The sequence below is a fragment of the Ostrinia furnacalis genome, unplaced genomic scaffold (assembly GCF_004193835.3).
Source record: "Ostrinia furnacalis isolate ACB-3 unplaced genomic scaffold, ASM419383v2 OfSCF4768, whole genome shotgun sequence".
Taxonomy (NCBI): Eukaryota; Metazoa; Arthropoda; class Insecta; order Lepidoptera; family Crambidae; genus Ostrinia; species Ostrinia furnacalis.
This window is the reverse complement of record NW_021135007.1, coordinates 51,437-65,007: the sequence shown is the minus strand read 5'-3', so window position 1 is coordinate 65,007 and position 13,571 is coordinate 51,437. Positions and strand designations below refer to the sequence as shown.

The window sequence follows — 13,571 nt, the reverse complement described above, 5'->3', positions numbered from 1 at the left end:
CATTTTCTTTTTGTTGAGTATAGATTTCAAGGTTTTCATCTGCGCATTAATGTTTCTATTGTTAATGAAAAAAATATGCTGTTTATCGTAATATTTGTGTCGTTTCATTGTTTTAAACAAATATAAATTATTCATTCCTGAAAAAAACAATGATTGTGCTGAAAATTTTGTATTCTTCCTATTTGGTAGGCAAGGAAGCACCTGTATTAATTTATTTCAATCACAAACTTTATTTTACTAAAACATTTGGAATTATTTTATTTGCAGTTGCAGACTTATAGGCCTGGCACATAACTCAGTCAGTACCTGAGGTATGGGAGCGGCACGGGAGGGTATTTTTGTAGACGTCAAACGTCAGTGAGACTTCGGATTTGTATGCTCTGTCACGTCATAATAAATAAATAATAAATAAATAAATCTTTGGACAATTTCACACAGCGCCAGCTAGCCCCAAAGTAAGCAAAACTTAATGCTTGTGATATGGGTGCTAGCTAGCTTAACGGATATACTACTTATATACTTTTTTTTTAAATACATAAATATTATTCATAGTCACACCCAGACCCGTCACATAAATTAAAATTCATCATTTCAATTTCTGCCCGGCCGGGAATCGAACCCGGGACCTCTCGGCATAGTAGTCCGTTCTGAACCACTACACCAAACGGCCGACTAATTTATATCAATCCCCTACCCGTACCGCTACAATACCTCAGGGATTCCGTGGAGGGTAGTTGAACGGGATTAGTATGGTCGATCTGTTTTAATGGTTTCAATTTATTATTGGACTTTAGTGTACAAATTTGGTGTTATTTATAAAAAAAAAACATTGAAACACTTCGAATTTGAGCGCGCATCGAGTGTCGAGTGGGTTGTCGTATGAACAACCCGCTTTGGACCCGGTGATGGCGGCTTGAAACCTGCTTACGGACATACCTACTTAACTCCACGGAATCCATGAAAAATCAATAGAACTGAAACACCCACGTTCTATTGATGATATTATGTCAATTTTTCACTCGACATTGGCAGAAATAAACCTCCCAGAGAGGTTTGGTTGGCACTAAATAAAAAAAAACAAACCTCAGGCACGGACTGAATTAAGCACTAGAACTATAATTCTTATTATCACATTAATATTTATAATTTAAGCCACATTTGCCGTCTCTTTTACCTCTGTCATTTTGTTTCGTTTGATTTATTTTTAGCGAGATTTTTGGTATCTTTAGACAGTATCAAATTCAATACCTTTATCATCTCTTTATCATCTGATTACTATAATCATATTATGTCCACTCCATCATTCTAAAGTCTACAAATCGAATTAAACTCGTCCCATCTGACAACTGAATCTAAAATAGGTCAAAAAATCATCATTATCATCAGATCATTATGCCCGTTTTCACCATCAATCCCTAATTTTTATGTGACCCATATGAAAACAAAATTCCTCTTATGTGTTGCCATAGGGGTCACTTAAAAATTAGGGATTGATGGTGAAATCGGGCATTATAGCCTTAGGAACGCGGCTCTAGCTAATTTACCAGAGGGAAAATGAGGATTTGGCTTAAACTCCCCTGGCCAGATGGATTAGAGAGGCCTGATGTTCTGAGGTCACGTTTTTATGGAGCACCCTGTATTTTTTTTAATAAACGCTTAATTTAAATTAATGGTATTTTTTTAAGGTTACTTGCTTTTTTTTTATTACAACTTTGGTAACAGTTAATTTCATTCACACCTGGAATTTAAATCCCCACCAAAACTTAAAAATGTTCTAATCTTTATTGTGTATTAAAACAATTTATTTTTTTAGCTTTCAAAAGGATAAACAAAGGTAAAAGACGTGCAATTTATGTATTTATGCTTTCTATGTGCACTATTTATAAGTATTTATGTATGTATTTTATCTATTGCTAAATGTTCACTTAGTATATGTTTATTTATTGATGCACTATTGATTTATTGATGTTTTAGTTTTTAGCTGAACACCGTTATCCTGATTTTAGCCATAAGAGAAAAAAAAGTTTTTTTATAGTTTTTACTCTTCCTTTATTTTCACCCCTTAAATATTTTTTGTTTTAAATATTAAAGTTTGCCAATGTCCTTTTTTTCATAAAAAAATTTCTCAGCTGTTCAGGCTTAAATTCGCAACAGACAGTCGTACTTTCGCATTCATACTATTATTTTCATTATGTATTTTTAAAACTTTCGATTCTTTGCATACAAATCTACGCTTAGGAGCTCTTGTAGTTTCGTATGCGAATCAGAATTCTAGTGCTTCTTAAATAAGGCTGTAGTTTGAGATTTTCACAGCCAAGGTTTCTACTAAAGCTGTTACGTAAACGACAGAATATTTAGCAAAAGGCTTCATAGTTAGCACGTGATCATTATCACGGCGTAGACAGTACATCAAACTAAATACTTATTGACATCTTTAAGTAGTTGAAATAAGTGCTATTATTGCAAAAAATGTGACATGTGATGTACAGCAGCGTCAAATAGTTCGTGACACCCAAAGTGGCCAAAAAGTTGACAACACAACCTTATTCCAATTGTAACAAAGACGTGTTGCGAACTTTTTGGCTACTTTGGATGTCACGAACTATTTGACGCTGACTGTACTACATAAATCGAATGCTTCTAAGTTGATAATTCGATTCTAATGCGAATTGAATTAAAAGTATCGCATAGTACGATGGTGCCGGCATTTTTATTGGTCATTAACACTGGTAAATAAAGCTGGTAAATACCTAAAAATATCATATCCGTGTCTAACTAATATTGTAGATTCTGTCCGTGACTGTGTTAGTCTGGATTTAAATTCTTTAGCATCTCGAAAACGAAAAAATCTCGGAAATCAAAAGGTCATAAGGTAAGTGCCCCCTACTTCGGTATATTAAGGCTCTTACGACTTTAACATTTTATTTAAAAATAACCAAGCATGATATCAGTATGAAAGCTTTTGTATGCTAAACTTTGGTCTTTTGACAGTAAGTTAATACATAATTTATAGTTATATAGTTTGAACTTTTTTTTATATTAATTGTTCTGCGGACCTCTTGTTTGGNCCCCCCCCCCCCCTTCTCCTCATAATCCCACACCTGGAGCTGTTTCAAGTAAGGGTAGCCCCCCCCTGAAAATAACCGCAGATACGCCAATGACTCATAATAAAAAGTAAGTAATTAATTAATTTCATAGGTAGGTAAGTATTACAAACTAAAAAATATATCGATTTCTTTGATGGTATGTGTCATAAAAGTACCTAACACCATACATTTATATATCACGAACTTGGAAAAAAAGTAACAATAATACGGCTCCTTGTTTCGTGATACTGATTATTCCAAATTCCCCAAGTAAAATTCATGGATTATTGTCAAAATGTATCAATTAACTATTATCTATCCCATATACAATACAAATAAACAAAGATAAATAAAATAAATCGAAATAAATCCAAAATTATGCTGGTACTACTTATGCTAATTTATCTTAAAATTGGTCATTTATGTGAACTTCAAACTCGTGTCATACAAATTCTAGTGAACGAAACATATACCGAATGTAGGTCATGAGAAACTTAAATAAATGCATTATTTGTTTCATAACTGACATTTAAAATATCATAAATAATTATTTAAAAACCAAGCATCAAAATGTTATCCATAATATCCTTGAATCGGTAGTGTCACGAAATAGGGGACAACCGAAAAATAATATGTACGCTATTTCGTGAGTCAATTAATCGCAATTTTAAAGGAATTCTACGTTTTCATATAACTTTTTTCTAAGCCGAATCAATTGTCAAGGAACACATGAAACCACTATTACAAGTTTTATTTAAATGGACGTTCCTTCGCCTTTTTATAAGCTTAAGAAGTTGGAGCGCTAACCTTACGGTGAGAGCAACCTTTGCAAGCCGCACGGATGGTTTTGGCTCTCTGAGAGTTTGAAGCTTCGTATTGCTCTCATTTTTGGCGCCACAATGCTGGTACTTGGTTTTTTAGATAGCTTAAGGGGGTGCAGCGCCGACGAAAAATTACGATTTGCTAGCCGAGATAGCGGTGGCGCAACGAACTAACACGATCGCACACGAACTACTTTACAGAGTAGAGACAAAAGAGACTCAATACAGAGTAAAAACACGTATTTCACTAATTTTGCTAAACAAAACGTGAGTTTATAATACTTTAATTAGGAAAAAGGAAGGATTTGATTTTTTGTTGGTATTGCTGCGAAAATTCTTACACAATAAAAATCCTAACTAATATTGATTCTTCTGATGAACAAAGGCGTTAAAAAAGTTTCGTAAAAGAGTATTTTTCCTAGACGTTCAATTGAGAATGTTACTAGGTATGCAAAATCACTTGAAACCTATGTTACAGTTAAGCTTTTACATTTACAAATACATTTAGTATAAGATCCCGCTATACAACGACCTTCACCGAGATGCTTATTTGATGAAACATATTTTATATTCTATTTAACATGTCAATAATTATATTGCTTAAGGGTTGCCTAATAAATTTCAGTCCAGGATATGATTAATTAATCATTAAAAAAAGATTTTTTTTTTTAATATTTCATCGGTTTGACTATTAAACAAACTCCATACCAATCGAAAGTATGAAGCCCATAGAATATGCAAACGTTAGGTTGCCTATTCTTTTCCAGTCATAACTCTCGGGTTGCCAGGTATAAACAGGTAAATTGATAGAGCATTTTGCATCGGTCTGATAATATAAGGCTGATTTTTCAATCGTCGGATAACTTTTAACTAAAGAATAAGTTTGGCACATTGACAGTTTTAGTATGAGAAATATGTCAAAATGACAAGGTTATTCTTCAGTTAAAAGATATCTGACGATTGAAAAATCAGCCCTTAATCAAATTTAAATGAAAATAAAGATTATTTCATTATGAACACGGTGGTATAGGGTTGCCTGCGAAAAATCAGTCCTGAATGACGGTTGTCGAATTTTGTAAAGTGAAATTAAAACTGAAAGGTGACATTTTTCGAGTAGTTGGCAACATTTGGGAAAGACGAGTTGTATGAGGCGTTTGTGTGTCTTGTCAAGAGGTGTCGCTTGGGTGAAGAAATTTCTCCAGTGTTGCCATTCTTTCGGAGATTTGGTCCAAAAATGTCGAAAGTGGAAATAACGACTTCCAGTCAAAAATTTGGATGACGCCTCCTGCAAAAGGGTCGTACAAATGACATTTGACCATTTTCATCTCGATCACCTGGCAACACTTGCAGCTATGGGGAAAAGTATTTTTTTTCGACATGGGTGTCTTTAAAGTTAGGACGGACAGAAGGAGATATGGCAGAAAAAATCCAAAAATGGGGTTTGGTCGGTTATACGACCCAAATTATGGGAAAAATCCGAAAATTCAGAAAATCAAGATGGCGACCGAGTGAGCGGCCATTTTGTAAAAAGTTTCAGATTTCTGATTTTTCAAATGCATTTTTTGGGCAGTTGGCAACATTTGGGAAACTCGAGTTGTATAGAGCGATTACGTAGTTTGCTAAGGAGTATCGTTTAAAAAACAACAGTGTTGCCATACTTATTGCATTTTTCGCTTAATCTAGACCATTTTCCGCGCCGAAACCCATTTTTAATTTTTTTCTAACTTAAACCAATCCCGTGAAACAATTCCTTAAAACCACCCAAGTCCCAAAATTTTGTGGCCCCGTAACTGCCAGTGTTGCCAGGTAATCGAGATAAAAATAGTCAAATGTCATTAGTTTGACCTATTTGCAGGAGGCGTCATCCAAATTTTGGACCAAAAGTCGTTTTTTCCATTTTTTACATGTTTTGACCAAATCTTTCAAAGTATGGCAACACTGGAAAATGTTGTTTTTCCAAACGATACTCCTTAGCAAACTACGTAATCGCTCTATACAACTCGAGTTTCCCAAATGTTGCCAACTGCCCAAAAAATGCATTTGAAAAATCAGAAATCTGAAACTTTTTACAAAATGGCCGCTCACTCGGTCGCCATCTTGATTTTCTGAATTTTCGGATTTTTCCCATAATTTGGGTCGTATAACCGACCAAACCCCATTTTTGGATTTTTTCTGCCATATCTCCTTCTGTCCGTCCTTAACTTTAAAGACACCCATGTCGAAAAAAAATACTTTTCCCCATAGCTGCAAGTGTTGCCAGGTGATCGAGATGAAAATGGTCAAATGTCATTTGTACGACCCTTTTGCAGGAGGCGTCATCCAAATTTTTGACCGGAAGTCGTTATTTCCACTTTCGACATTTTTGGACCAAATCTCCGAAAGCATGGCAACACTGGAGAAATTTCTTCACCCAAGCGACACCTCTTGACAAGACACACAAACGCCTCATACAACTCGTCTTTCCCAAATGTTGCCAACTACTCGAAAAATGTCACCTTTCAGTTTTAATTTCACTTTACAAAATTCGACAACCGTCATTCAGGACTGATTTTTCGCAGGCAACCCTATACCACCGTGTTCATAAATTTGATTAAATTATCAGACCGATGCAAAATGCTCTATCAATTTACCTGTTTATACCTGGCAACCCGAGAGTTATGACTGGAAAAGAATAGGCAACCTAACGTTTGCATATTCTATGGGCTTCATACTTTCGATTGGTATGGAGTTTGTTTAATAGTCAAACCGATGAAATATTTAAAAAAAAATAATCTTTTTTTAATGATTAATTAATCATATCCTGGACTGAAATTTATTAGGCAACCCTTAAGCAATATAATTATTGACATGTTAAATTGTATATAAAATATGTTTCATCAAATAAGCATCTCGGTGAAGGTCGTTGTATAGCGGGATCTTAGACTAATTAGTTTTTATTTCATTCAAAAATACCCAGTAGTTATGATTTTATAGGCATTCAAAGTTCGCTTAAATATTGAGTCCCGCCGACGGTCACGTGACCCCGTGTGACGTACATTCACAGCGTCCGCTCACTTCTTCTTTTCGTGTCGACAACAAACCTACACAGTGTCAGCCCAAAACTCCGCCACAAGAGTGGCGTTGTCAGTAGCACTCATCAAATCCTCCTGAGTGCAGTTGCTTGGGCACTCAGGGCATGACACTCCGCTCACTAGAAAACGGATATAAACATACTTAAATAATTTTTTTTTGTAAATACAAACTTATTATACATATTAACACCCAGACCCATCACAGAAATTAAAATTGAACCAAACCCAAACTTGATGCGATTGTGTCGTTTTATTGCGAATTACCTTCCAGCTCCATCATTAGACCCCGATTACTATATAGAATTAAAATACTCATCAATACAAAACGAACGAGCCCAAACTCGATGCATTTAAGTCGTTTTATTATAGAGTTCCTATGGCCACCTTCCAGCTCCATCATCAGATCAGCTCCATGTCATCATAATATTGCATGGTCATCCAAATCACATGTGTTTGCGAAATTTCAGCTTAATCGGTTGCCTGGAAGTGGGTCTTAATTCAGTTTGCAAGATTCCACCCATACAAATATGAGCCAGTCTTTTCTATCGTATTACCTTTGTAAAACCAAAAATCGCATGTCTCTATCCCTATCACAACATTTGCTATGATCGTTTGAGGAGAAATGAGGAGATCCGTAGGAGAACCAAAGCGGGCGTGGCACATAGCTCGTACAGCTGATGGCCGCTGGCGCAGGAATGTTCTTGAGCGGCGACCACGAGCCGGAAGACGTAGCGTGGGCAGGCCTCTTACTAAGTGGACCGACGATCTGGTGAAGGTCGCGGGTGGTACCTGGATGCGAGCGGCGTGGTACCGGTCTTTGTGGAAATCCTTGGGGGAGGCCTTTGTCCAGCAGTGGACGTCTTTCGGCTGAAACGAACGAACGGCAAAGAAAGGTTGCAAGGGTTTTCTAGCCATATTAACTATAAAATAAGTAAAATATTTTTTCGTAACAATCGAAGTCATAACAAAAGAGATACTATTTGCATGCTCTGCGCTCTACACTACTCTGTAAAGGATTGACAAACACACATTTGACACTTGACAGCTACGATAAAGCAAAACGCCTGATGATTTCTTCACGGCAAAGTTTTTTTGGGAAAATCAAAAATTCTCAATATTAATGCATTAATACCAAAAACGAAAAAGGGGGCGACCTTCAAAATATTAATTTAAACATTTCCATATAAAAAATATTGCTTCATACGTTAAATTAACAAAGTTCTCGAAGAAATAAATTTTCCATATGTCTGCATTTTAAATGTTGTTTATCAATTTTTTACGTATTTATTCAAAATTTCGAAAAGGCGGCGACCTAGATCAAGGATTGGGCTACCCTACACAAGTTACTTTGATGTATTTAAGTCACTAATCGCAGAGCACTCGTGATTTAAAAATATGACAATTTTAAGGATTCTGTGCAGGACCCCCTTAAATAATAGAGTTTTTGTAGTAATGAAGAATTTTTATAAATAATATTCCATTTGCTTATTATTTGAGCTAGAAAAAAAACTTACGAACTTACGTACTATCACGAACTAGTAGCCGTTTACCTTAGTCTAGTCTCTAGTCAATTTTACTCCATAAACAATAACATAATTATCGTATTGTAAATAAGAAAAAATTGCCATGTTTCAACTTTAACTTTTGAATTACATAAATGCTGTTACCCAATGAGGGTTTTCGCGAATGAAAAATCCGCCAGATGGCAATACGTAGACGCGAGGTCCAAATGCTGCATGATTGGTTATTTTTGACATGACATTGACAGATATGTCAAAATCCACTAATCACGCAGCAGTCAGACCCCACATCCACGTCCCGCCATCTAGCGGATCTTTCATTTGCGAAAACCCTCATTAGGATATAGTCTTAGATTAATGATATAGTTATAAAATTATTCCAGACTCCAGAGATAGCATAAGTGAGTAAGGAATACCTAGTTTAAATACGTTTTCAATCTGGTGGGTCACGAAATCTTATTGGGATCGCGAAGCCTTTCGGAGAGTTACCGGTAAATGGAAAAAGGAAAGTTTCTACACTACAATAAAATACAATTTCAATTTCAGTGAGAAGCTCTTGCTTGTTTCTTTTCAAACTTTTTGCTGGTCCCTATAGCCCCAACCGGTGAAGAACTTTTCGCATTAAATACATTGAAAAACACTGGACCTGTACAGTGACCCCCCACAAAGTACAGACTTATACAGGGTGGAATTTTGTAATGCCATCTGGAGGGAAAGTACTGTTAATACTGTAGATAGAAAATTTTACTCAAAGTAAACATTCCTTTATTTTTGAAAGAAAATATAACTGCATTCAAAGATTTTCAAAAATTTGCTTGCCATACCCAGGAATTGAACCAACTAAAATCTGTTAAAAATTACACCTTGTATTTTTATTGAATCGATCGTTGGGGTTAAGTATAAGGATGAAATCTCACTATCAAAATATCCGAAAGTATTTTATTATTTCGGATATCCGAAAGTTTCGGTTACGGTTACGGATATCCATAACATCCCTGGTTTAAAGTGCCTAACACAATCACATTTAGCTTACCACGAGGGGTTATTACTAATATTCTTTAAAAAACGACAAACAGTAGAAAGAAGAAGTCCACGCGGACAGTCACGGGCAGGAGCTAAATAGTATGCAATAAACTTACGTAAAGCATAATGAAGTGGCACAACATTGTTGTTATGAGTTTCCTCTAGTTGATGACCGCAATCTGATGTCTGTTACGTAATCCGCAAATTAACTGCATTGGACTTTAGCTCGTTATGCAAAAACTACGTATTAATAAATTAATGGTCATTGCTGAGAGATTGCTAGCGAAACACGGTTTTTAAATTGTCATGTTCATCGCCGAATCGCCATAGGGATCAGCCATGGGATTCATCGGACGGAGCATAGTTTATACAGTACATAGGCCCTTTCCAGGGCACTTATACACGTCCCAAATACGTATAGCTTGCCCTCACATCACTATGATCTGAGAGCTTGCCCTACCACCACTTCGGGATAACGTATGGGCTGTTGCTGAGAGGAAGTGGTGGAAGAAACTCAGTCACCTTCATCTCAATATTTAGTTTGTTTTTCGGACAAAAATAAAGTCGTCAATATTTAAATCACACACAATCATTAGTCCCCCAAAAATATAAATGGAAGATGGACAAAAAATGGTAGGTATACCTACCTAACTAATTTTCTCCACACAGCTCCAGATTTTTTTTCAGTTTTTTACACTGTTTTATGCCAATATTTGTAACACAACCTTTCCCACCTCTCGTTCTCACTGCTGCAACTCTGCAGCCAGGAAATACAACTTATCTACCTATAAAAACCCTAACCAATATTTTTAGTTAATAACCACTTTCGTTACCTTCCATTCAACTAAAAGACGTCCAATGTTGGACAAAGGTTTCCCCCAAGAATTTCCACTACTACCGGTCCTGCGTTGCCTGCATCCAGGTGCTTCCCGCAATCTTTACTATTTTGCCCGCCCATCAAGTAGATCGGAAACCACTCGAGGACATTTCTGCCCTATGACCTTTTTTTTACTAGCTATGTGTCCCGCTCACTACCATTTCATTTTTGAGATTCTGGCTATGCCATAACCTAAAATAAATATATCTGTATTTACAGGGGCTTCCGCAAATTCTTCGTGTACCTGCAAGAGGCGCTGCCAGTGCGCATGCGTGCTATCCATATCCTGAACACCGAGCCGGTGCTGGACAAGCTGCTGCTCATCATCAAGCCGTTTATGGAGAAGAAGTTCTATGATATGGTGAGTTTTCATGGCGGAGATATAACTTGAAGGGGTTACAGGACAATTACCATCTTTTTTTTTAACGGGGAAAAAATGCGTTGAATCGCATACCTACCCTGCGGGGACAGGGTAGGTTATGTGGAGCTCACCAAGTCAGAAGGACGAGGCATACCCACTAAAAAGACCCCGGTGCTCCGTCACTCGCCATAAGTGGGAGGAAACTGTGGGTTTCCGGACAACGCCTTCTCTACCACAGCCCCTCCTGGCGATTGTCCGCCTACACGGCGGGCCCTACAAGCCCCCCAGGACGGGGGGCGACAGGAGCAGCTGGAAGCACAAAGCTGTTCCCGTCCGACGGTGGTGGTGGCCTGTGCAATGCAGGCGGGGGCGCCCCCGGCCCGCTGGCCATCACCGAGGAGAGGAAACTGGAGGCGATCATATTGTCGCCTCCTCTGACCCCTCCGCCGTCGCCGAAGCGAGGGCGCGTTTGGATCATCCTCGCGCTCTGGCTCCAGGACAATTCCCACCTCCTGCAACTTCTGTGTAGCTAGGACCTACAGTTTCTTCTTTGCCCCACTCGTTCCCCTTATAGATCGTTTCATCCACGAAGACGCGCCCCACCAATTTTCGGTCGAGGGAAGCGCGGGGTGCGGGGAATTTGATCGCGTCATTATTGTAGTGTGCGTGTGCACTCATGGATATTTAGCATGTTCCGATAACACTCAAACATTAGCGAAAGAATGGTGGGGCGCGTCTTCGTGGATGAAACGGTTTATACACGGGGTTGGCTTTCCTTATCATACGGCGCCATTAATTTCCATGGTAAGCATCGTCAGTTATCCACTGACTCAACTCCCACATACCATCTCTCCTTGGTTGGATACTTGTCATCCAGGCAGTTTGCGGTCTGATTCTACCAGGATTACTACAATAAAAACCCAATCAGCGAAGTCCTAGTTTTTTCTAGAGCAACGTTAATACTGATGGCTAGTCTGTATGTATTACCTTGGTGGTAGGAACTTTCGAATATATTTTAAAACAATATGCAAAGTCGGAAGTAGTAGAAATCACTTCTTACATAATTTGTTTCCGTGCGGTCAAAGTCCTCTAAAATACTAAAATACATCTCTTATTCAAAATTGAATGTTTCTTTAACTTTCCCCCGGGACAAACTTGACCTTCACTGGTCGGTTTTTATTGGCGGTCAAGCTGTAGATCCTGGCTACACAGGAGTTGCAGCGGTGGGAACGAGAGTGGGAATAGTCCCGTGACCGTTTCTTTCTATGTTTATCTAACTTTTAAAGACTGTATTTAGGTATAAACTGCTTTGAATATGGTTTCTAGTAATTTTAAACTAAGGTAGATGCCCCATGTCGTGTTTGCGATGCCTTTAAGGTCGACCAGTTAGCAACCATTGTCAATGGCACAGATATTTGTCTTTAGCACTTACAGTAAAGTATCTAAGCCTATGTAATGTAAGTATATTTGTTTTCCTCTAATTGAGTCGGAATATTTGAAATAACTTGTGTCACGTCAACTATTGCAGAGGCAGTAAACAATTTTTTTAGCCTTCACAATATTTCAGTATCCGAGCGTCATTATTGTAGTGTGCGTGTGCACTCATGGATAATTTAGCGTGTACCGATAACACTCAAACATTAGCGGAAGAATGGTGGGGCGCGTCTTCGTTGATGAAACCATCTATACTATCTATGAATGTTTTAAACTCTTAATCCTAACACAACATTCAACATTTCCAGCTAAACTTCCACCACAAAGATGAGGACCTCGAATCATTTTTCGAGACCGTCATCCCTCGCTCTGTCGTCCCCCAAGACCATGGCGGCACTCTCCCTGACACCCAGACCTTGCATAAGAAGTGCATGCAGTTCTTACAAGCCATGGAGCCTTACTTCAGGGAGGAGGAGGAGCAGAGGATCCTGGCCCTCCCGGATAAGAAGCGGGATAAGGCCATGGAAAAGGCTTTCAAGAATCTGGATATTGATTAAGGTGGTATGGGATTGGTTTGGAGTTTCGCACACTAATCGCCGGTATCAAGTAATAGGCCTTATTTTAGGAAGAATTATGCCCGTTTTCACCAACAATCCCTAATTTTTAAGTGACCCCTATGGTAACATAACAGGAATTTGGTTTTCATTGGGGTCACTTAAAAATTAGGAATAGTTGGTGCAAACCGGTATTAGCCAAGTAAAGTATTGAACTTCCATTGATCCAAAGTTAAATGAACTAAGAAAAGAAGATAAAATGAAGCGGGCAAGAAGATGGAAAATCCGTTTGCGGATAGTGTGCGGTACTTTTAGATTTTTGTTGGTTATTATTATGACAAATTTTCAGCATTTTATTGTTAGAAATTTAACCTGCCGTAGTTATTAGGCTGTTAATACGTTAATTGTTGTATTGTATTGTATATTTCGTTCGTTTGATCCTATAGTTTTTATTAAAATTGTTCGATTGTAAATATCAATAAAAAACATTCCTCAACATGTATTTGTATACTGCAGCGTCAAAAAACAAGACGAAAATAGAAATAATTCAAAACTTCTTAGTACAGTCAGCGTCAAATAGTTCGGACATCCAAAGTAGCCAATAAGTTCGCAATACGTCTTTGTTACAACAGACATGTTGACACCACCAATCAATTGACGTACTTTTAAAAAATGTCAAAACGAAACTCTCCCATAGAATTTGTATGCCACTACAAGCAAGTGACGTCACTATTTTGTCAACTCAATTGAACTACTTTTTTCAATTGTATGTAATTATAGCGACCAAAAATCGTAATTTATAGGTACCTAATTTAAAATTAATT

At 37.6% G+C, this 13,571-nt stretch overlaps 1 protein-coding gene across 1 annotated transcript in view; it reads left to right on the top strand.

Annotated features, from left to right (window-relative positions):
• The window catches only part of LOC114359965 (alpha-tocopherol transfer protein-like), a 38,454-nt gene extending 25,101 nt beyond the window's left edge, over positions 1–13,353 (top strand). Inside the window, exons 4-5 of the mRNA XM_028314509.1 lie at positions 10,618–10,759; positions 12,502–13,353. Coding sequence (XP_028170310.1) covers positions 10,618–10,759; positions 12,502–12,750 — 391 coding nt within the window. The 3' untranslated portion in view covers positions 12,751–13,353. The remainder of the gene's footprint in view (positions 1–10,617; positions 10,760–12,501) is intronic.
• Positions 13,354–13,571: the final 218 nt, after the last annotated feature.